We start from the raw sequence: 24,828 nt of genomic DNA on the forward strand, positions 1-24,828 counted from the left end.
AGAATGAGCTATTGATTGTGGAAATAGGCCGAACGATGCCTGCAGGAGACCTTTTTCAAGACGTAGAGGCAGTGCGAACAAACACGGACGAACTCCACAAAGGCACAAGTCAAGAGTTTCCAGTCTTCACTGTCTGAGCATGAGTTGTACTGCACGGGTATTATTGACAAAAAAAATGAGCATCCAAAAATATTGATTCCATGATCTAGATGTACATGTGCGTCTTCTGGGGGGAGGGAGGGGGGTCAAGGGAGAGAAGCACCAATATCGTCTCTAAAAAAACATCGATATTTACGGACGGCCCCTTACGGGAGGCATCAAAACTGACCTGCGTTTGAACTTCGCTTGTGCAGTCTCCTTGCTCTTTTTGGGCGATTTCAAGTTTCTAGTCCTTTGGTAAGGATATGGAGCAATGCCTCCACCCGTTCGCGCGGCGTCCAGACGTTTCTCTGTCGACGCGCTGTCTCTCGCTTTTTGCCAATATTCGAGGGCGGGTTTCGGTCCTTGCGCCTCTTGTTACGCCTTAGGTTGTTGCTGCATCGTGTTCAGCGCCCCCTAATCCTTCGGACTACCAAGTTTCATTGGCGTAACAAGAGGCGCACCGACGTTATGGCTCCCGACTGGTGTCACTGTCCAGCAAGGAGGATTGCTTTGGGAAGGCATGTGCACCAATCTAAAAAGCAACAGAAGCAAGCGAATCGCCATCAATCCGATTAAACTTCGCTTGCGTCTGGTGTGCAGCATTTTGTATCTATTCAGAAGCTTGTTGGTGATGAAGGTAAGGAGATGGCTACTTCAGTCCCGGTCCCAGGTACTGTTTCGGAAAGCTATGTCTTTCTTACAAAGTTTTGTCCAATTGTATGCATCATTTCAGAAATGGAAACTATTTCCAAATTTCCAATGCTGTCAGTGTTACTCAATCAAGGCAACACTACAAATAGTTGTCAGCCAAACATAACCTGTGTGAGAGAGAAAGTGAGGAACGTTCACTTTCACACAGACCATGTCTCTAACAAAGTCTCTCTACTGTACTACTCCAGAACAAACAATACGTTCGAGCACAATTGTGTTTTCAAATTCCTGATCGTCTGCAGAAACTTGTCTTGAGAAAGCGCTTCTTCCGACATCATCCATCAACAGCAGCCACCGCTCCCGTTGCCACCAACTCGTCATTGGATCCCAAATATCTTACCATCACCGGTTCACAGCAAATAGTACATGCACTGGCGATCCTTGAAGACAATTGCACATTTCCCTTCTCTGCAGAGGAACAAACATTTTCTCTTCAGAAAGTAATAGTTTTCGGCTCGAGTGCTGCACGCAGCGGTGCCGCTAGCCGCTAGCATAGCGAAGTACACGCACGTGACACGCGAGATTACATCATGCCCTCTCCGTCGCGACTTGGGACCCGAGTGCCGGGTGCCATTTTTCGAGCTCCCACGCGTACATTCGTCGCGACAAAAAATCACGTAGTCGGGCTCCTTTCAACACCCATAACTCTCTTCCAGTTGCTCTAACCCAGCCCAAATTTTAGATTTGAACGCCTGAAGCTCTAAGCTTTCCGAAGATACCCAATTCGATAGGGTTTTCCAAAATTTAATTTTCGCCTGACCTCGCTACTAGCTACAATTGTACGTACTTTTTTCTTTATTTTTTGTAGATCTACGTGGTGGCTACATGTGCGTGGACATGACCAAGATCGAATGTGAGTGACGCCCTAGGCCCTGTCGACATGTCATGTCGTGCCGTTTGGTGGCTTCCCGACGCTGCGACATAGTCTACGAGGTAGACTCCACTACTAGTACTAGTAGTAGTACCAAGAGTACATGAAAACCGGTTTTTATGTACTCTTGCTAGTAGTACCAAGACTGGCAAGAGTACATAACCCCCCGGGGGTTATGTACTCTCGCTAGTACTAGGTCTAGGTGAGGGACATCACCATGATCACCGCCAGAGCTCAGGTCGCATATTATTATGATAACGTGACCTGGTGACGGTGGAACCCCACCTCCAGCCCGTCACCGGAGAGGCCTTCCGCCATCGCACAGCTGTCACGGAGGAGCAAGCTCGGCTGGACGTTGCGGCTAGTGGTGTGTGGGGTGGCCGATTCGAGCGCATCTTTATTGATGTACGGGTGTTCAACCCTTTTGCGTCTTCGAATCGTGCCACCTCCCTCGCTGCTAGCTACAGACGCCATGAACAGGAAAAGCGCCGGAAGTACGAAGAGCGAGTTCGCGAAGTTGAGCATGTTTCCATTCGCTTCCATGTAATTGGGCGACACCGCCCGTTTGGTTCTGAGTTCAAATAAAAATGTACCTACCTACCTACCTACCTACCTACCTATGCCTCCTTCGTGCCCGTTGTGCTTTCTGCCTCTGGTGGCTATGGCAAGCGTGCCAATGCTCTTTTCACGCGGATCGCCTCTCTCCTGGCTGAGAAGAGCAAGGACCCATACGCGCAGATTATCTCCTTGCTGCGCTGCCGCCTTGCCCTTGGGTTTGCCCTGGTGTGTTGTGGTGCTATGTGCCTGCGTGGATCAAGGAGCATGTTTGCTCCTGAGTCCCCTGCTGTGCTAGTGGCGGCGGAGGCACGGATCCAGTGAACCTGCAGTGATCTTACTGAGTGACAGACTCTGTATAATCATTAATTAATGTATTACTATTCATCTTCACTAGTGTGAGGGAAAGAGACAAACGGGAAAAGTCTAAAGAAAAAATTGACTGTCACCACCAGGACTCGAACCAGGGACCCTCGCTTGTAGCTAGCGATGCTCTAACCACTGAGCTATGGTGTAGTCGTCATCCCAGCAGAGACTGTTCAACATTTTCTTCAGACTTCGTAACTCACACTTCCTGTGAATCCACACAGGCGGGTGGGACGCAGCCCTCACTGTACCCACACACTTCACGTACACTCTAGTATTACTATTATTATTATTATTACTCAATCTGCATATTTTATTATTATTATTATTATTGTCTCTTTCCCTCAAACCAGTTAATATTATTATTATTATTATTATTATTATTATGTTCACTAGTTGATTATTATTATTATTATTATTATCAAATTTTTGATGTATCTGATGATTCTTTTATTATTATTATTATTAAGTAGTGGTTGCGACTCCGGCGATGACTTGTAAGAAAGGGTTTGCCCCCCACACCGGAGCTCGCGCTATTCCGCGACAGCGTTGCCAATGACCGAGGGTCCTCGACGTCTGTCTCACCGTCCAGGAGCGACACTGACTCACGCTGCTATCTGGTGTTCACGAGGTGTTTGTCGCGCTGGAAACGGAGCGTCTCTGTAAGTTTGTATCCCTGGTGATGTTTGTGCCTGGAGAGCACTATATAAGTGGTGCTCTTCAGGCACAATCTTCCTCAGCCTACTCAAGCTCAACTGATGAGGGGTGAATTCCCCGAAACACTGTGTATTGAGCAGGGAGTGGTGCTGTCTTGCAGGTTTGCCGAGTCGAAGGTTCGATGGACTTCTCGTGTGCTCTGGATGGCAGTCGTGAGTCAGTCAAGTGTCAAGTAAAGTCGGCGGAATAGCGCGAGCTCCGGTGTGGGGAGCAAACCCTTTCTTACAAATTAGGCCACCCTTTCTTTTTTCGTTGTTTAACGTCCGCGCCCGCGTACCTTTTTGCCTCCGACCGGAAAAAAAAACAAGAAAGTAGAAGTACCAATAATATGCGAAGTTGTAAATACATGATTGTGTAGTTTCACAGTGTGCCGATCATGACCTTAAACTTATAATCTTGCCTCCCGAGCATGCCTTTGTCTTGTGTTCTTTTTCTTTTTTTGTTGGCTTTTAAATATCGTACGGTGTGTGCCCTAGTAAAAATCCAGATGTAATGAATTCATGACATGCTAACTCCATGCTATGTACCTGTTTTGTTGGATTCATCAGGCATGTGCTCCAATGTACCATCAAAGAGTGTTGCTCTATGCCTGCAAGTGCCGTTAGACCCAGAAATATTGTATATATCACATGCTTTACTGGTCAAAATGTTTGATTGGGGTTTCCAGTTTTTGGAATGGGCTTTTGTTTTTTTTCCGCCCTCCCGCGTACCTTTTCGCGAAAAAAAGGACGTTAAACAATGAATTAACAAAGGGTGGCCTTATCGCCGAAGTCGCAACCACTACTTCGTACTGTTCTGCCCAGCGCGGGCTTGCGACTAGTTGGTTTGGAGGTGACAGCGTTGCGAATGACCGAGGGTCCTCGACGTCTGTCTCACCGTCCAGGAGCGACACTGACTCACGCTGCTATCTGGTGTTCACGAGGTGTTTGTCGCGCTGGAAACGGAGCGTCTCTGTAAGTTTGTATCCCTGGTGATGTTTGTGCCTGGAGAGCACTATATAAATGGTGCTCTTCAGGCACAATCTTCCTCAGCCTACTCAAGCTCAACTGATGAGGGGTGAATTCCCCGAAACACTGTGTATTGAGCAGGGAGTGGTGCTTTCTTGCAGGTTTGCCGAGTCGAAGGTTCGATGGACTTCTCGTGTGCTCTGGATGGCAGTCGTGAGTCAGTCAAGTGTCAAGTAAAGTCGGCGGAATAGCGCGAGCTCCGGTGTGGGGAGCAAACCCTTTCTTCTTCTTATTATTATTATTATTACGCACACACTCATGGCCAAGGCCAATCAAGGAGGAGGTGAGGGCGATTATAGCCGGCCATGGCAAAAGAAAGAAGAAGAAAAACAAAAAACCAAGTGCAAATCAGAACAACAACAATAAAAGAAGAGATTGGGCTGCATTATTAGGTTGTATTTATGTAGTTGTGTTGATTCTTCACAAATGTGTTATTTTGCCCGTACAAGTACAAGATGTTTTATGGACCTGCTTGAAAAAAAACCCTGACCAAGATCGCTGTATGCATGCAGGGTTATGAACTCTTCATGTAGTCATCTGTTCTGAAGAGTATCAGTCGGGGTGCTCGAGTATAATGCCATCGACGGACTCCTACCGCGAGACAGGTACATGACATGTACATGTACATGTATACATTGTATAATTTGAAATAATATATTGAAAACAAAATAATGGCGACGGGAAAGTGTTGGCCCTCGCTGTGAAGGCTGCCTACGCTGTGCATGTGCTCACGGAGACCCATCACCATGATCACCCTGCACCAGGCCTGGCATCTTTACAAGTAATAGCTTTACCCGATGAGGTACATGTATTGGACCATCCGTTGCTCCCTGCCCTTTTACTAATACTAGTTTTACGCCAGGGCGTGGCGGCTGACAGTGACAGCCAGCTCGCAGAGACGGCGTCTGTCCGACTCCCTCCCAACGCGATTCGAGGGCTTTGTAAGGTCTGCTGAGGCAGAGCATCAGGCATCAGTTGCGACCAGGACACAGTGAATATGCTCGACGGCGTCGACGCTCATCCAAACAGGAACGACTTGAATGCCCCAGCTATCAGACAGGACCAAAACTCGCAAAGTGTCCTCTCCACTGTAGCAGTGGCAACTTCCGCGGAGGGCGTAGCTACTACATGTAGTAATATAAATCGTTTTCTTGAAGCCGTCGGTGAGGCACGAACCATCACTGGCACCAGCGGAGAAAAGCGCCAGGACTCGAAGTCAGTGGGTAGATCTACGACTCGTACCGGCAGCAGCAGACACAGCTTTCCTGCGGAGCTCCCACCTATCCAGCGATAGTACTGTAGTATCTTCGCTGTGGTCTGTTGTTGTTGAAGTCACTTAGTGTATTGGTCTGCCATTGGAAAGTGTTTTCATGTTTGTGACCATTGTGTCTGTGGCAGTGTGGGAAGTTCATGAATACCCATCACGCCCTCACGTGCCCGACCGGCGGTTATCCGTCGGCTCGCCACATGCCGCACAATGACTGAATGAGCTTCGGGACCTTCTGGCCGGCGCACCGTAAGAAGTAGTCTAGTCTACACTGCTTGATGTCGAGGTTGAGCCACATTTGCTCCCAGTCCCACGGCATGGTGAGGACATCTCTGCTGCCGGTGCCTCGGCTATAATCGTCAGCCAGAGACGCGCCTGGATATACGGGCTAGGCTATAGGGATTTCTGAACGTTCTGGTTGCGGCAGCAGGACGCCTTTTTTGATCGGTAAGGTAACTGACCTTAGGCCGCCCTTCCTGTCCCGTCCGGAAATCCTAGCCTCGGGTGTGGTGGGCAAGGAATGGTTCAAGCCACCATATTTCTGAAGTCTCTGGTTGCTTTGGTCTTCGACAAAAACACAGACTCAGTGTATTCTGCCGTGGGTGAGCTACGGACCCGGTTTCTGGTCCTGCCTACTGCGATGGGCAGTCACATGCTTTTGAGAGGCTTCACTCAGCCTTCAGGGCATTTTAGATTTTTACTCAGCCGCATGGTCGGGAGCCACTTTTCAGCATACATGTACATGTACATGTACATGTACATGACTGTAATCATAATGCCACTCGCTGGCTGTTGACGTTTCGGTTTGTCACAATTCGTCTTCGCTTAGCTTCCCCTTTCTACGTTTATTACATAAACTTGAGCCTCCCAAGTAATGAGTTGGGTGGTCTGTTGCTTTGCGTCGTCGAGTTGTAGTAAGGCCGGTATGTCCAATAGTCTTACTAGTTTCGTCATCATCCAGTAACATTCGGCATTCTTTGTTGCCGTGATGCGTAGCTCGTGCTCTTCTTCGTTGCGCTTTCCTTCCCCTCTTGGACCTTTCCGAACCTGAGCCTTCCAAGTTGGAAGGTTGTTGGTTTGCGCTTTGGAGAAGTGTTGGAGCTAGGTGTCAGGTCGCCGAATGTCTCAGTACTCCTTGTCAGTTTTGTGCCATTTGTCAAAAGCACCCAAGCCAAGGAGTTACATGTAGAAATAATTGGGTGTCTCTCGCATACTTTCATTTGCTGTTGCTTTATACCTTCTCTTTGATGGTTTCTGTTCTCATTTGGATTGAAATAAAAACGATTCGCCTACCCAAGGAGTCAGCATGGTCACACAGCCTACATGTACGTAGTCATGAAACTAACTCTTGAACTGTTACTTCGAAGTACTTAAAGTAACTAACGCTGAAATGAAAGTGAAAGGCTGAAACCAGGGAGTCGTATACATGTATACGACTCCCTGGCTGAAACTGTGGAAGTACATGATGATTGTACCGGTAAAGCCCCATACATGTTATCATCAAGGACATCATCACCAGTTAAATGTTTGTTTGTCATACATGTAGAAGATCAAGTCAAGAGGCTAGCACTACATGTACTAGTATTCATGGTTAGCATGGTTAGTGGTTAGTGCTACAGTGTAGTACAATGTCATAATCATGATAATAGTGAATAGTGAGTAGTACTAGTACTAGTAGTAGTACAGTCGTCCCTCTCTAATCCGGCACTTTATAATCCAGCACCCTCGATAAACCAGCACAATTTTCAGTAGACAAAATGTCCTCTTCATGCACATTGCAGCAGTAAATCAGATTTGTTAATCCAGCACCCTCCCTAATCCAGCAGATTTTCGTGGCACAAATGGTGCCGGATTATAGAGGGACCACTGTATACTGTAGTCTAGAGTAGTGAACAGTCATACATGTATTATCGGCGCGGCCGGGGACTCGGCGGGGAGAAAAACGAAACAGCTGAAGACTGTGCATGACATGAATGAATAGCTAGCTAGCTGTACTCTGTACAATCATGTACGTAGAGATAGAGCTAGTAGAGTAGAGAGCCATTTTCATATTAATTTTTTCAATGAGTTTTTACGAGCTAGCTGCGCCTTGGCAAGTAATCTGGTAATAGTTGGTGCGAACAACAAGAGCGAACGACGTGTGTCTTGATCTCTTCACACTGAATCACAGTGTTGCTTGAGTCGAGTCTTGGGTCTTGATCTCTGTGCGCAGCAGTTTGGCATTGTTCGAGCAAGGCATCTGGGAAGGTGTGCAGATCAGCGCTTATGACTTCCCGTGCCGCAGCGAATGTAGCTATTGCAGCGACAGCAACATGTTCGGGTCTGGAAGAAAGCCCACTGGCACTGGCAAAGCGACGGCACAGGGCCATTGGAACAAGGGATTCGGCTGTATAGGAAGCGTCGGACGAGGCTCGCCTGTTCGCATTTCCATGGCAGTTAAAATATTCGTGGTGGCGTTCTTTACTTGTCTGACGGTGTGCCTGAGCGTGACCTGGATACTCTTCAAGTCGGGATATTTCAACGCCGATCTTCCGACTGTTGTCGTTCGTGATCGTCAAACAGGCTCGTCGTCGGCATCGCTGCGTCCACTGCCCAGGGACTGTTCCATTCAGAAATGCTTCGACCTGTCTCGCTGCCATGCCACGCGTCGTCTGCGCGTGTACGTCTACCCCGACACAAGGTTCGTGGATAGGCGCGGAAGTCGGGTGCTGGACGTAGCTTCCATTGAGTACTTGCAGATGCTGGACGCGGTCAAGGCCAGTCGCTTCTATGAGCCGAATCCGGAGAAAGCGTGTGTGTTCGTGCCGGCGGTGGATACGCTGAACTTGCTTCGCACGAGCCTCAACAATGTATCGCGAGCTCTGGATAGTCTGAAATGGTTGGTACTTTAGTAGTCGCTGTACTATGCATTTGAAAATACAAGACTTTAATGCCAGTATAATCATTTTTTGGCGTCCGGGAAAGATTTTCCAGTAGTAGTACCCTCATACATGTACCTCGTTTATCCGGGCGGTCTGGGACTGCACCTAACTTTAAAATGGCCGTAGCTCTGACCCATGTACGCTTTCATGGAGAAAGGCCGGAGATATGGCATAATTATGATGTCACTATCAAGTTCCACATAAACTAGCCCAAGGAGTGCCCGGTAGACCGAAGCATCCGTTAATCTCGGTGTCCGGACTAGTAACTGACGTATGCGTGCATTTGTGCATGGTCGGGGGTCCGTACTTAGGGTTTTATCATAGAGTATCTCCATGGACTATGGGCGATATCTATTGCGTTCATCATAGCACGAACTATTTTAAAGTGAATCCGTGCCCATTGTTACAGCGAGCGCTATGCACCACAGGTGTATTCACCACCACCACCACCACCACCATCAGGCGACAGAATAAATTTGACGGTTTGCGTGAGACTCGGATGAAGGCCGAGTTTTCCGCGGTGATGCGTGTAGTGACATTGTCACCCGGGAGGTTCAGCACAGTGGTTGACGTTCACTTGAGTGTCGGCCAGCGCCGTTGACACTTGAGCGTCGGCCAGTACACGTTGACACTTGAGTGTCGGCCAGCACACGTTGACTCTGATTGCGCGGATCGGCGTTAGGCAATATGTTGCATTTGTTCAAAGTTACTAGCGTGACCATCCGTCGGACAACGCTTTTGCCGTAGTCACCCTGAAATTCAGAGTGAAAGCTGGTAATATGTCGGTGAGCGGCTAGGTAGTAACTACTAATGATAGCCAGCTGGATGGATGGCTCGACCTGTCCCAAAAATGAGATGTGAGATCTAAGCAGGACTGTATGAATGGCCTTGGAGGGGCACTGTGTGTTCCTCCTGAGGTTGGTATGTCCAAACTGTTTAGGCAACCGTGTTCCTATGGTTTGCGACCGAGAACAGTGACCGATCTGAGAGAGAGAGAGAGAGAGAGAGAGAGAGAGAGAGAAAGATTTCCAAGAGCATTTGTCTCTACACGAGATGGAAGTGATTTCTTACGGACTGTATCCGATACCTGTGATTTACCCAAGCATGGTTAGACGACAATGTAGCTGCCGTAAATCAAAACTGAATAGGCCAAGAAGATGGTTAGTTGGACACTTGGATGTGAATTGCCGGCTCATATAGGCAAAGCTGCCGGCCAGTCCAAGCACATCAACCCACCTAAAGTTAACACTGGCCACCATAGCCGGAGCACGGTTGCCTGAAGTAACAAGCTGTAGTTGCAGCAAAATTAATAATGTTTGCTTGTGCCGCTGTTCAGGCCAGTAGAAGGTTTCGCCATAACAGAGCGACTTGCAAATGTTTGCAGCCCAGTGCAAGACCTGCATGGTCGCTGAGCATCACCTGCATGGCAATCAAGCTTACCCGCTGAGACTCTGGTTGCTTCGACAATACAGTGGCGACTTGTGCACAGCACCATAGCGAGCAGAGAGTTCAGCCAAGGAACATCAGCCATGCGTCTTCCTGTGGAATAGGGTGTCATTCTATGTTACCGTTGCTCTTAGAAGGAATCAATAAGTTCTTCCACACCCCACTTCTCACTATTATTTGGTGTCACGCTGTTCACAGATTGTCTTGCTTCCATGAATGGCACCAATGCCATCTCCAGCTTTATGGAATGAAACCTTCCAGATCTGAGAGATTACTGGCAAGATACGAGCCCTGGTTTTTTTTGCTGGTCACTGTTGCATTATTTCATGTGCTTTACCAGTGAATGAGTGTCTATCAAGGCCTTTTAAAGTGCTCTACACATAAAGTACATAACGTTATTGCAGTGTCCAGCTGTTCCCGATCCACCACCATAGTTATGTTGCTTGTGTCTCGCCTGGCAGGTTCGGAAATGGCACCAACCACTTGCTGATCAGCATGCTGTTTGATGTGCATCAGCTCACGTCTCTACGTGCTGGCTACGTGATGCTGGCCGGTGCTGGCTTCCACCCGACGTCGTATCGCGCCGGCTTCGACATTGCCATCCCCATGGTGAACCCACGCACGGTCAAGGCCACGCTGCCCTCTCATGATAGGTAGGTTGGTGTTGTTGTTGTTGTTGTTGTTGTTGTTGTTGTTGTTGTTGTTGTTGTTGTTGTTGTTGTTGTTGTTGTTGTTGTTGTTGTTGTTGTTGTATCGACTACTTTGCTTCTGCTCTGCCACAGTTGGGGCTAGCGAAATCCGATGCCTGCCTTCTTTCACCTGCATCTGTACAAGTGCAAAAATGGCATTTTACAGCTACACAACTGTACTGACTCTGTTCTTCTAGGATGTACTTCAAAGTAGGTGTATATATGCATGGTATACTGGTGAATACACGTTACTACAGTAGAAGGTTTGTGGTTTATGCCAATGTGTGCACCAGGCTTCGCCAGTTCACGCTTATCGTGTCGCTGACGAGTGCCCATCAGCTCGCCGAGCAGTTCCCTAAACTGCCAATCACCAAGGACGTCCTGGTGTTAGAGCGCTGCGCACCAGACTCAGAACTGACCGGTGGTCGCAGCCGCTTTGGTGATGAGCGAAAGAGATGTTCGGCATCGTCACAGCACTCCTATCCAGCTGTGTTGCTGGTAAGTCCTCTTCGCCAAACTATCTTTTTTTGGGAGTACAGTACTGTCGGGCGCCGAAGAACGACCAGGCTAGAATTTCAGTCAAGCATAGCATACCAATGTATACACGGTGATTCAACTGCGCATAGACATAAATCACAAAATACATGAAAATAAGAATGGTCTAGGGTAGGAGGCTGACCCCCAGTTCTTTGGCGACCGACAGTATATTCCCAGTACATCTTTAAAAAATAATGGAAAATGGCAATTGGTTTATAACCGATTTCTGAATATGACAGGGGCATTATATATTGACATAGCGATAAATTATTGTTATAAAGGTAAGGCATTGGAATTGTTCACACAGCCGTGCCTGGTCCGACTAACTTCTGTGTACCAGTATGTGCGGTGAGTACCTCCTTCAGGACTTGGTTCTTCAGCTGGCAATGCGGTGTGAATGTCAGCGGTATATTATTCTGGTGCAAGCGAGCTCACTGCCGCGTACTTGGCGAGTGGGTCGGTGATGCAATGGTTCGCGAAATGTGTACTTCGGCAAGTGCGAAACAGAGCTGTGCGTCTGCGTCCCAGTGCTGCGGCAATCTGAATGCTCTTGCTAACACGGAACGATTCAGTGCGTTGGCTTGCGCCCCGTGGACAAGCGGTTGCTCAGGTCCGCCGGAGCCTGTCTGGTTGGTCAGGTCATCGCCTGGCCATCGCATTGACCAGCAATGTGTGTTTACTGCTCAGGACCAACGTATTGACCAGCAATGTGTGGTTACTGTCGAGGAGGTCATGCGTACCTGTTTAAATGTTTACCCACTATATCCTACATACGAAATACGACTATGGTGTGACTGGACCAATCACAAATTTCTTCCGGCAGTCCCGACGCTGCTGGGCTGCAGTGGAGGAGTCAGTAACAGCCGATGCTCCTGAACTGGGCCCCGAGGCGGGAGCAGAAAAACCTTCGTCGCTGGACATGTTGCTTTTACTCACGCCGGAGGTCACCAATGCACTGGTCTAGATACAGTGCAACAAGAAAGTGTTATTTCCAAGTTCTTTACAAGATAGACAAACACTAAATGCCATGAAAAAGGTGAAAAAGAAGGTGGTTTATGTAGGATAGAATGGTGAAGCAATGCCGTGGGCTACCTGATGTAAACTGTTGGTGTATGTCGATTGCTATTGTGTGCTTCTGTGCGCGTAGCGTGGGGATTTCTGCATCCTGCCTCCGAATCCGACGACGCCAGTCCTTGTTGATGCGGCTAAGATGGCCTGTATCCCGGTCGTGATCAAGAACTCACGTGTTATGCCCTTCAGGGATGGTATTGACTGGACTGGGTAAGTACCGTTGCGACAGCAAGACATACTATCATGATAGTTGCCTCACAACCTACAGTAGCACTAAGAGTTTGCTGGTTCAGAACATCTGTACACCCTCTAGCACAACTGTACGTGTGCCCTGCGTTCCGTGCGGATCTATATCCAGCTTCGTGAAATAACATGACTGTGTCTCTCGTTCTTCACTGAGGTTGGGCTGGCTACGGCGTGCGGGAGATGTCACCAGGAAGATGAGATGAGCTGGATAATACTGTTCCAATTTTGCAGCATTCTTGGCTTGCGTTCGTGTTGGTTCTACCAGCTGGAAGTGTGGACATGATAGTCTTTGGGGGGGGGGGGGGGGGGGGGGGGTAGCCACTCCCCAATAAAAGAATCCACATCGTTTATACTTGAAATATGTTCTTAGTATTTCTTCTCTTCTTTGCGTCTGTGTGCTCATGCTGTGTGGTGTTGCTGCTCATGCTCTACCGTTGGTATTCCAGTGCATCTGTGGAAATTTACGCAGATCAGTTGTCGGAACTCCCAAGCATTCTCCGCGCTATATCAATGTCTAAGAAAGAAGAAATGCGGCAACAGGTATGGTGAAAAAACAGCTTGACTGTCCAGAGCAATATTCACAAACATCTGGATGATCTTTTTGGCTGCAACTCACCTCTTGGGGGCGCTGGAAATTGCCTGGAAGGGTTATGGAGGAGCCGAATGTGCTTTTAACTAAGGAATTTGCAGAAGACCGCCACAGTGTTTGGTAGAAGCCCGTTGTGTAAATCCTATTACAATTGCTGTGCTGTGAGGAGTTGTGGATCATGGCTGTACAGTGCTCAGAGTGATACCTAGTGTGTTGTTCTGCTACTGTTGGTGGTATGTGCATGGCTTGTGCTGGATTGTAGGTGCGCACCTTCTTCGACCGCTTCTTCCAGTCTCCTGGAAAGGTGGCTCTCGCGGTGCTTCAGACCATCGAGGATCGTCTCGCAACCAATGCTGTGAATCAGCATCACTTTTGGAACAAGGTCGAACCGCACGCAACGGATGGCCATGGTTTGCAGTTGAATGCTCCTCTGCTCAAAGTGGGCAGTCCGGTAAGTCTTCACTTGATTTTGTTCTCCACTGTCATGTAAGAGTTCAGGCATTTTTTGGCTGAACAAGAAAGCAGAAATGCTTGTTCATGTGGCTGAAGCGAAAAAAAGAAGAAGAGAAGACTACAAAAACAACTTCGCAATGAGAAAGAGAGAATTAAATTGGTACAGCTAGCATGCCTTCAAACAGTGTATACATGTTGTCCCTGCCCTTTTTGGCACGTGTGTGCGCCTTTTGGCACGTGCAGGTTGCGCATGCGTGCATGCTTATCGTGCGCATCCTGATTGTTTTGTGTGCCTTCTTCTTGAGACTCTCCTTGGAGTAAGACTAAAATAATCTGTTCTCTGAGTGTGGCGTCCGTGTGATGGATGTATAAGAGTAATCGGAAGGGCTATCGTGCGAGGGATTAAAACCCCCCGACGACAATTGGCGCCCAACGTGGGGCTCGAACCCACGACCCTCAGATTGTCGTCGGGGGGTTTTAATCCCTCGCACGATAGCCCTTCCGATTACTCTTATACATCCATCACACGGACGCCACACTCAGAGAACAGATTATTTTAGTCTTACTCCAAGGAGAGTCTCAAGAAGAAGGCACACAAAACAATCAGGATGCGCACGATAAGCATGCACGCATGCGCAACCTGCACGTGCCAAAAGGCGCACACACGTGCCAAAAAGGGCAGGGACAACATACACATTACAAAGCTGGACTTATTGTTTGAAACGAGTTTGGGCAAACTAAAATCGCAATCCACTGCAGAAGTTCTTCCAACCACGGCAGGGCTGGTTGGGTATCTAATCGTACAGTCTGTTTTACTCTGCCTGTCATCGTTGCCATAGCATTCACTGCCTCTCTTCATGCTGCACCCTGCGCGACAAACTCGTCACTTTACGGCCGTCATTCTCTCCTATGACCGATTCAAGACACTGGTACGGGTGCTGAAGAAGATTGACCCCACACCGAGTCTGATCAAGGTGGGTGAGCGTCATCTGTATGCCAGGAACATAGCTGCCAGTCTGGTTGGTCAGTTTACAGCTATCATGCGCATGAGGTGGTGTTGGGAGTGCAATGTCTTACTATTTCAAAGTTCTTGTCTTGATTTTCCATCAGCCACCACACCATAACTGCGCTCTCCAGCCGACCTCTACACGTAGTCATGGTGTGCTGGCTGATGGAAAAATCTGTACAGGGCTGAATGCTGCTGCTGCTTACCCCTGTATGTAGAACTTGTCTTGATGTCAAAGAAGGCTAAGGTAGGAGCGGCGAAATTAATTGCCATTGGTCTAATCGTCCATGGTATGCGTATGAGCTGTATTGGTCGGACCAGCTCCGCATGGAGTGTTTCGCGGCTGTACGCAGAGCGTCTGGCATGGCATTGTTTGTCCTGGTATTAAATTTTGAATGACGCTAATAGTCATGGATCAAAATGAACCGTACTCAATAGCTAACCCTGCGTTGTCATGGTTTTGAGATTGTTCTCCCTGCTTCCGTGCTTGCCGTGCACAGATTATTGTCGTATGGAACAATCAGAAGAACAAGCCACCGCCGGAGTCAGCGTGGCCAAGACTGAACACGACATTACAGGTTTTGCAGAGCCGATACAACCGTCTCAACAACAGGCAAGTAGAACTGCGGTGTGAAATGATTACTACTGCAGCTTGCTGTGATGTTTGGGATGCCTGAGTGCATACATCTATGCCCTGTCCTCGAGTCACAGAGAGTGTTTTGCAACTACAGGCTCGTGTTCTTGTGCATGTACACAATGCAATGCTAACCAGGAGTGCGTGCAAGTTGTGAAAGCTATTTCCTTTGTCGGTGACTATTCAGGCTGTACAGCGCTATTGGGTGTAATGTTGTGTCTGTGGATTTGGGTGTTGGAATGCCCTATGGCGGATGGCTCACTGCTACCTCTGTCTGCACGATTCGTCGAATACTTTTTTCTGTTCTGTTCATGCGTGTAGATTTATTCCGTTCAAGGACATCGAGACCGACTGCATTCTCGCACTTGACGATGACATCGAAATGGTCACCCCCGATGAGCTTGAGTTTGGCTTTCAGGTTGGTAATTGTTGCGTGCACAAACATAATATGTTACGGAAGAACCATATAGCGACTTCTAGCACTGCCTGCTACCAAGATGGTCTGTGAGCTAGTGGGGCTTCTCACGGAATCAAACTGAAGTGGACAGACGAAGATGCTAAAAAATGACCATTCACTTTGCACTTATTTTGCCTTGTCGATGTAGGTGTGGAAGGAATTTCCGGATCGTCTCGTCGGGTTTCCTGGCCGCTTGCATAATTACAACACGACGGTCAATCGTTTCCAATACACGTCCCAGTGGGGCAGTGAGCTGTCCATGGTGCTAACCGGTGCTGCTTTTCACCACAAGGTACAGATCAATAAATTGTTGATATTAACGTTCATGAAATTGTCCTGGTGCACGCATCCAGTGGTGGATCAGTGAGCTCCAGTTGTAGGCGACTAATTGGCAGAATTACAAGGCCTAACTACAGTCACATCAAACTACCAAGCTGTAGGCATCACTCGTTCGGGGAACTGGGTGCATCTCTAACATTTATGATGCTGACTCAATGAACACGGGTGTCCAGTCTGGCACTAATTCATACACCGTAGGTATTGTTTGCTTGTCAATGTGTGTACTAACTACTAACTGTATTGTACATGACCGAGTGGCATTGGGCAAACATTTCTCTCGCAAGAACGCTGACGGAAATTATTAATACTCGGGCGAATTGATCAAGCCAGAAATAGTCTGTCATTATAGAGCATGTGCTCGTGGACTTCAAGCACCTGTGTTGTGGGTGCAGGGCAAGTCACAGCAACGAGCTAGTCACATGTGCATACCCAGGGAAAGAAGAACTATTGAGTGTGCAATGAACACAGCGGATGCTGGTCAGGTGGTATATGAAGAGAGTTCTATGCCATGTGATATTATGCATGCACCATCACGGTCACTGCTGCCTAAACTTGCTTCCATTGCCATCTTCATGTTGTGTGCGTGTCTTGCAGTACTACAGCTACCTGTATACGTATGTGATGCCGAAAGCAATTCGCCACTGGGTCAATAAGCATATGAACTGTGAGGACATCGCTATGAACTACTTGGTGGCAGGTTTCACTGGCAAGCCACCGATCAAGGTAATTACCGCTTGCTGTGTGTTTTCACGAGAGCAGTGAACTATATTGAAACCGAGATGCCGTTCCTTTCCTCGTGTCGAAATGAATAGCATCTATGGATGAAGCTGGCTGTGTGTGTGTGTGTATGTGTGTGTGCGTGTGTGTGTACGACATGGACATGGGTGGAACGTGAATCGGTGCCGGCTCCAGCCCAGGGTTACCCGGTCCTGTTATTCTCGGGGCACAACCAACTCGTACACGTTGGCATAGTACCGTATTTCCGCAAATAAAAGGCCGTCCTCGTATACAACGCCTTCCTCGTATACAAGGCCGGGGCAGGGGGCGATTGAAAATATAAAAGACCGTCTCCGATTAGAAGACCGGGCCTACTAAATGAGTCTTTGTTCTTGTGTTAATAGAAGACCGTGCTCAAACTGTGGGAAAAAATAGAAGACCGTGCTCAAACTGTGTAGAAGAAAATGGAAGAACGGGGGTAAAACTGTGTGGCGAGAAATAGAAAACCGGGGTCAAACTGGGTTGAAAGAATAAAAGACCGTCCTCGAATACAAGACCGTCCTCGATTATAAGGCCGGGTTTGGACGAGGTTGAAAAAATAGTAGACCGGCCTACTATTTGTGGAAATTCGGTATGCGGCACCATACTATGGTATCGCTGGTCTGGGGACTCTGGGCTGCGTTTGGGTCAGCAGGTCACGGCTGCGATCGCGATTGCCAATTGCATAGACCGTACGCAGATCATGCAGAACTTCCCAATCCAGGGCCGTAATATTTAATTATATCACTTTCTCCCTAGATACGACGACTCCTTGGTGTATGGTATATGCACAGTTGTTGATGAACCAGCAGCTCAAATTTATCATTTTTGAGCCAGTAACGTCTCCAATTTGAATCTGAAACCATGGGGTTTGGTATATCAAAAGGAGGATCTAACTTTCCATGGAAGTTATCGTAAAGAAGGGCAACATGCTTAAAATTCACTACGGGGTATCAATTTCAAGGTTACTTTCTTGGCAACTGACTGCAGAATCGCCTGCCTGCTCTTATTAAGGTTGGTGTTGTATTGTGCTTTCTTCCAGGCAACTCCCAAAAAGAGATTCCGTTGCGAGCGGTGCTCAGCAAACGAATCCCTGTGGGATGGCCCGGGTTACTTTGTGGAACGCAACCTGTGCCTGAACAACTTCACACGCCTGTACGGTAACAAGATGCCTCTCCGTGAAGTGGAGTATCGCGCTGACCCAGTTCTTTACCTGGAAGATGTCCCCCACCACCAGCAACGCTTCCAGCAAGTAGGCAGTCTGTAACCTACTTTCTTTGCCAACTGATGACCTGCAGCACCTGCAGTTTATTCAGCATGATCAGCATAATCTCAAGTCATGCATTTGATTGGGCAAAACAGAGGAGTAGGTGCTTAGTGCGTAGCTGTTCTACGCATCACAAGGGCCGATCTATCTTTCAGCATCACCTTTAGGCGGTTGCAGGCATGCACGATTACCGTGACAGTTGAGACAGTCGACTTGAGATTCGATTTTATTTTAAATTAATACTGCCGTATTCTAGCTTATCGTGCCTGCCTATTTTAGTTTTAACGCACTCTGAGCATAGTTTTCCTTTCAAGGTGGTCTTGTTAGAGAGGGGGACGTTGATTATAATTCTACCTCAAGCTTAGTCCAAGCTTGGCAACATAATTATTGTGATCATATTACGATTTAACTTTGACACCAGCCCAAACTTGATTATTCTTCATCACAACATATTTTCTCATCTGAATTCAATGGCAACATTAATGCAGTCTTCAGCGAAGAGTGTCTTCACCAGACAGAGATTCAAGCCTAGGAAAGAAAGGACATTCGTGTACTGCAGTGCACTGCACGTTACGTCGTGCTTGTTTGTGTGTGTGGAGACTGTAGAGCCGTCCACGTTCATGTGGCTGGTGTTGTACTTCAAGTATCACGTCTTGCAATAGCAGGAATGGGCCAGACACGCACTGATGTGTGGCCGTTGCCGTTGGTGGCTGGTGACATGGCAGAGCAGGGCTTGGCTTGGCTACGAAGTAGTTTGTACATGTAGTAGTAGACATCGAGTGTCAAGTTTCAACAATGTCCTGTACGCACTTGCGTAGAGAATCAAATGCAACTGCTGCGCCGCATGTTGGATGTTCCTGCTGAATGCTAGACCCATCTTCCTCACATGAAGAAAGCCGCTGGGATGGTGCAGGAGGAGTAGGCACATACACAACACATGACACAATGAAGAACAAAGTGGCAGATACAAATCGCCAGCAGCATCCAATCAAAGGATCATGAACGGTTACGCTCAGTGAAATCTGACTTGGAGTACATACATGTACATGGCACCCAGCACTTGTGCAGCGCTTGATGCTTTGAAAGTTACACGAATGTTTCCAAGCGTGTGCAAGCTACATCAAGCTGTACTACACTCTCAGTCTGAACGTGTGTACAGTGTACAGGGACTTACTCAATCCCCGGACAGCTAGCCATTTCGACCTTGTCAGAAGGCCAGTGAACAACAAAGCATTTTTAGCCCGGCTCAAAGTTGTCAGAGTGCTCTAACTGCAAGAAACACAGCGAGCTTTGCACGCGGGCAAGTAGCTAACTGAAAGTTACTTCAACACTAACCAGAAAGAGTACTCGACGAAGCGAAGGCGAGGGAGCGAAATACTGGGTGCACAAGGACTCGGGTGCAGACACGTGAGCATGTACAGGTACAACTGGGTGATACAATGGTGCATGTAACCGGCTCGGAGCGCCTTTTTTGCACTTGGGGTTGGACTTCACCTAGCATAACTCAGTGTACATGGAGTGACAGCTTCACAGGTGTGTACTCAAACGGGAAGAAGACAGTACACGTGGTTGTAACAGAGATGTTACTGTTCTTCTCACATGCTCATGAAGACCTGAAGTAATATTCTACCGTCCCATGCCGAACTATCATACTCGGTCTGCTGACACAGAGAAGGATTCTTCGAGCTGTGAGGTACTAGTACCCTGCTAAGCTGGTGTACAGTCAACTTCGCTCATAACGACTGCAGCTATGACGACAATTCGTGAATAACGATGGAATTTCCGTGCCTAGAGCAAAGTCCCATCTAACTGTTATACATAATATTATAATAAGTAGGGCTGAAACAATCGTGGATTTTCATGTATCGATTACTCTTTAGCTTAACGATCGAGTAATCGATTATAATCGTTAGCAAATAGAGTCATAATTCTGTGCAAACATTATTCTGTTTCCACAAACTATGCCTTCATGATACCAACAAATCTGCATTAGTGAAAGGGTAGCTCCGAAACATGGCAGTTTTGAAGTCAATTTAACCTCAGAACATGAACCATACCCCTGGCAACTGCATACACCCAGCGGAAATTGATTCAAACTTCACAAAACGAGGGTTTACAGTACTTTCTGGACACAAATTTAAAAATTGCAAAATAATCGTAATCGGTAATCTAAACGATTGCTCGATCGCTAGAGTTATCAAACGAGTACTCGATTATTCGGTATAATCGCTTCAGCCCTAATAATAAGACTTCGGGTATAAGGACACTTCGAGAAAAAGGACACTTTTCTGATGCCCCGCCGCCGAGTGTCGTTATATGCAGCAGTTGACTGTACATGTTGTCTGCAGCACTCTCCGCACTATCGTAACTAGCTGTAATCAGACAAAACCCTCACCGTGTCTATAGGAATCGTGGCCAGCATCGGTATTGCCGTTTCCTCGGCCAGTCGATGCACACCACCGCTGCCGAACAGTGCTGTCACCTCCTGCAGCCGTAGAACGGAGTTGGCAAACTATGACTGTAAGGAGACGAGCACTGCCTAAGGCTAATGCCCCATTACTACAGGCTCTCATCATTACAGCATGCAATGACCTTGCAGTGTACTTGTGGAATAAGACGCTCTGAAGAATGGACAAATATTTTTTTGTCATTGATCGGAGTGGCATGCAAACGTTGCCCAAATACCAGTACGCACACAGCATTCTGTGCATCAGAATCTCAAATAGGATTTCAGGTACAATTGTGCAAAAGAGTAGGTTTGGCTTTCTGCTCAGAAGTGCTTGGTACTGCATTCTTCTGGACTGGTAACTGCTTGTTACTTTTCCTTAGCATGTTCAATATAATAAAAGCACAATTTCGCCATTTTCGTTGAACTCACTATGTCTAGGTGTCTCAACATGCCACCGATCTTCTCTTCGCTCCACAATGCTTCTCACAACATTTATTTTATCTTCACTACCGGTAAATGCTCTAGAAACCTGATGTTGATTTCAGCCAGCTTTCAGTATTCTGCTACGGTCTTGTGGTTTCAAAATGATAATATATTATTATTGTGTGTGTGTGCATGTGTGTGTGGTCAGCTCAACAACAACAAAATCACACGGCCTACCTCACAGCATGGACACGCAAATCCACTGAGGTTCTCGACCAAGCCCAGCACGCGGACGCCCATCTTGCGACAGAACGTCACCTCCTTGCGCACAGTGTCAAGTGCCATGCGCTGAGGCGTTCCTACCACAATGGCACCATCGAGATGCACAGACTTGAGTGCCGAAACGACAGTGAGATGTTCATCGGATGTTCCTGGTGGTGTGTCTAGTCAGCGAACAAAAAAAGGAAAAGAGAGAGAAAGAGAAAGAGAAAGAGAGAGAGGAGAGAGAGAGAGAGAGAGAGAGAGAGAGAGAGAGAAGAGAGAGAGAGAGAGAGAGAGGAGAGAGAGAGAGAGAGAGAGAGAGAGAGAGAGAGAGAGAGAGAGAGAGAGAGAGAGAGAGAGAGAGAGAGAGAGAGAGAGAGAGAGAGAGAGAGAGAGAGAGAGAGAGAGAGAGAGAGAGAGAGAGAGAGAAGAGAGAGAAGAGAGAGAGAGAGAGAGAGAGAGAGAGAGAGAGAGAGAGAGAGAGAGAGAGAGAGAGAGAGAGAGAGAGAGAGAGAGAAAAGAGAGACAGAGACACAGAGGAAATTACAAGAAGAAAATCATTAAATACCATGCTCTGTAATCTGAGTCCCCAAGCACTACATGCAGAGCCAGCAGAAAAGAGATGTGTCTTCCTGGCCAAAGACATATACATGTACATACCGAATAGTAGGTAATCCAAGCGCCCCCAGAAGGTATCCTTCAAGAACCGCTTTATAATCTCTGTGCCAACAAAAAAATACACATAAAAGGGCACAACAATGTAACATTCCTTCAGGGCTGGCACTGGTCACACGAAAAGACAGTAAAGCAGTAAAACAAGCACCGGTAGTGAATTTCATAGACAGAATGTAAACACGAGTGACACAACCTGATCAGATCTGTTATTACAACTTATTAGCAAAAGCTATGAGCAGTGAAGGCAAGCCACTCACCAGACTTCCTAGGACCTCTCCAGACAACCCTGCGCACCGCAGCACACAAAGCAAACGACTGACATCGTATCAACAGCTCACACCACAATGCACCAGGTTAAGAGTCTATCGAGGCTGATTAGTGATGCTGAGTCAGCCATGCCTGCCCGGTGAAAGCAGTTGCAGAAGTCTAAGTGTGCAAATGAAGGCATGGGTATGCATGGCCACAGCAACGGGATATTAGGTCAACTAACAGACAAGAGCCGCACGGTTGCTATAGAATTTATCTTGTGCAAAAAAAGAACACCATAAATTACAATCCGAAACATGCCGGACACAACCAACCATCACTTTGAACGACAGGTGGAACGACAGGTGGAACGAGTTCAGGCAATGTGTGAGGTTACTGGTATGCCTATCAAATAGAACACACCGGCAGTCGGTATTCAACAAGTATACCGTGCGCTTACGCTGATGAGCTGTTGTCCAGAAGCAGCCCAATTGACATTACTTTGATGCCACCATGAGGCGACCTAGGCAGCAAGTAAAAAGAGTAATTCCACATACATGCACTTCAAGTACATGTAACTGCAGCACACCGTATTTTCCGGAGTAAAAGCTGCACTTTTAAAACACCAGTAATTCACCCCAAAAGTTGATGCGGCTTACACTCGTACTGTACCATGGTCAAACTAACCGTGATAAACAGTGCAGATGTCTGTATTTCGTGACAAAAAATCTGAGTGCGGCTTATACTCCAGAAAGTACGGTAAATATCACCGTGAATCATGACACCATACATGTAATTATCAAAGTACCATTGCTTGTTTATCAGCTGGCCGGATCAGGTCAGATAACATGAACGGCGATAGGTGCGGTGAGTGAACAGGGACAGTAAAGATGATAATATTGTTCCAATTGCATTTACATTGTAGTGATACCTCAGTCAGCATACACCACGTCAGATTCAGCGACCTACTTGAGCGGAGTCCAGCCATACTGGGTGTTGACAACACTTTGATCCTGAACTTTGAGCATGGTTGGGATGCTGGGTCCACAGATGTCCAGATCACAGAGGCCAACCTGAGGGAATGTTCACAACACCATGACGGGACAATAGATGAAGTTCACCTGAGTTGCCGGTATCAGAATTTCCTCGTCAGAAACCTGGTGATGATGGAAATGTTTAAATATTCAAATAGTACAACCTAACACAAAAACAGTGATTTTCGTGCGCTACACTTACTGAGGTCTGCATTCGACACTGAGGATATATGGGCGAAGTGGTGGCCCGCCGATGCGAATATATTTGCTTGATGTGTTCCTAAACACGTAAGGTGATTCCGCCGCGAATCCGGCTAACTTAAACATTTTTTTACACCTACTGACCTTCAGCCCCTTTGCTGCTAGCGATATGGCAAGGTTGACTGCTACGCTCGACTTGCCAACACCACCTTTGCCGGATACGACCATGATCTTCCGCCGGCATGCATTCATACGAATGTCTATGGCCGGCTGGTCGGGATCAGCACTGCCAACTGTGAGCACCAGAATACAGATAAAGAAGAACAAAAGACGTGGGGGGGGGGGGGGGTTAAGCAGCAAGCACACGGGCACAAAGGAACGAGTACTGACTGAAGGGCTACCGGGTCGGGTACGTTATGGTACTTTATTCCCGTAGCTACTAGTATGCAGAAGACGTTACGAATAGTGCTAGCCAGGGTCCTCCTGCATGCTCTGTTTCGTGTGGGATGTACGTGAGTCGTCACGTCACTGGGTGCGCAGGCGTTCACCCATGACACGTGACTGAGCACCAGCTCAGCTACCTCCGCAAAAAAATAACGATATTAAAATGTCATTCACGCAGACATGCATAGCGAAGGCTCCAGGGTCGGCTCTCTTATTTTCACAGCTACATTCGATCATAGAATGGTCACTTGCAGGTTTAAAAAAAAGAAAAAGAAAAAAAGCGGATTACAAAACACTCACCTAGACGAGAGCACAACTCTCTTCCAGGACATCCTTGACACACCTCTGCCCTTCCAGCCATACCCTTTTTCCAAAACACACACACACACCAAACATTAAAAAAATTAAGTTGCACAGATACAACAGTGTACCAGGTTCTGTTCGTATTCAACTTTTTATTACTGGCTCCTCTTCCTTGTGCTGTTTGTATCACCTCTCCGCTGTACTTAATCCATTGTCCATGTTCATTTGATTTTGCCTGTGTTTCACCTGATGATGAGGCATGAAAGTATACTAGTGAAAACTTTAAAAATGTTCAAGAGCCTGAAGTGTGTCCTACTTCTAAGTATCATTATTATTTTTTATTATCCAATACTAAGAAGAATATCAAAGAAGCGGTATGTATGCTCACTCATTACTCCTATTACGGATAGATGAGCTACAGCAGGACAAGAGATCGATTAGAACGTCTCCCAAAGGACTACATTATACTACATACTGTATCTGAAGGGCAGCCAACAGCCTGGGCAGTGGTGGTGTCGCCCTTGGAAGCAGTCCTATTTTCTTCCATGCTGGCATCAGTCCCCTGTGAAGCCTCCATTTCGCTAGTGAAAACCCTGTACTGCCACAACTCAATATCCTGGGAAAGTAGGAGCGGTGACCAACAAAACACCTCGCTGGTTAGAGGAGAAAGGCAGGGTACAGATCAAGAGCTTCAGCTCAGATGCTCAGCAGGGTCACTTTACTTCTGATTTTTTCCGTTTTGTAGT

General features: G+C 47.3%; 2 protein-coding genes across 2 annotated transcripts; one reads left to right on the forward strand and one right to left on the reverse strand.

The window, feature by feature from the left end:
- The first annotated feature begins 7,721 nt into the window (after positions 1–7,721).
- LOC135804467 (exostosin-2-like) lies at positions 7,722–18,604 on the forward strand. The gene is made up of 12 exons (XM_065318348.1): positions 7,722–8,513; positions 10,464–10,655; positions 10,985–11,189; positions 12,376–12,509; positions 12,992–13,085; positions 13,397–13,585; positions 14,427–14,561; positions 15,094–15,206; positions 15,549–15,645; positions 15,833–15,976; positions 16,618–16,746; positions 17,822–18,604. The coding sequence occupies exons 1-12, from the start codon at positions 7,948–7,950 to the stop codon at positions 18,044–18,046; spliced, it is 2,223 nt and encodes a 740-aa protein (XP_065174420.1). The 5' UTR covers positions 7,722–7,947; the 3' UTR covers positions 18,047–18,604.
- LOC135804468 (cytosolic Fe-S cluster assembly factor NUBP2 homolog) lies at positions 18,479–24,818 on the reverse strand. Its single transcript, XM_065318349.1, has 10 exons — positions 24,558–24,818; positions 24,080–24,143; positions 23,480–23,628; positions 23,070–23,173; positions 22,561–22,623; positions 22,112–22,140; positions 21,840–21,899; positions 21,156–21,361; positions 20,442–20,531; positions 18,479–18,945 (listed from the first exon to the last, which is right to left on the reverse strand). Exons 1-10 carry the CDS (start codon positions 24,657–24,659, stop codon positions 18,829–18,831), a joined length of 984 nt encoding a protein of 327 aa, XP_065174421.1. The 5' UTR covers positions 24,660–24,818; the 3' UTR covers positions 18,479–18,828.
- Positions 24,819–24,828: the final 10 nt, after the last annotated feature.

The sequence above is a fragment of the Sycon ciliatum genome, chromosome 1, assembly GCF_964019385.1.
Source record: "Sycon ciliatum chromosome 1, ocSycCili1.1, whole genome shotgun sequence".
Classification (NCBI taxonomy): Eukaryota; Metazoa; Porifera; class Calcarea; order Leucosolenida; family Sycettidae; genus Sycon; species Sycon ciliatum.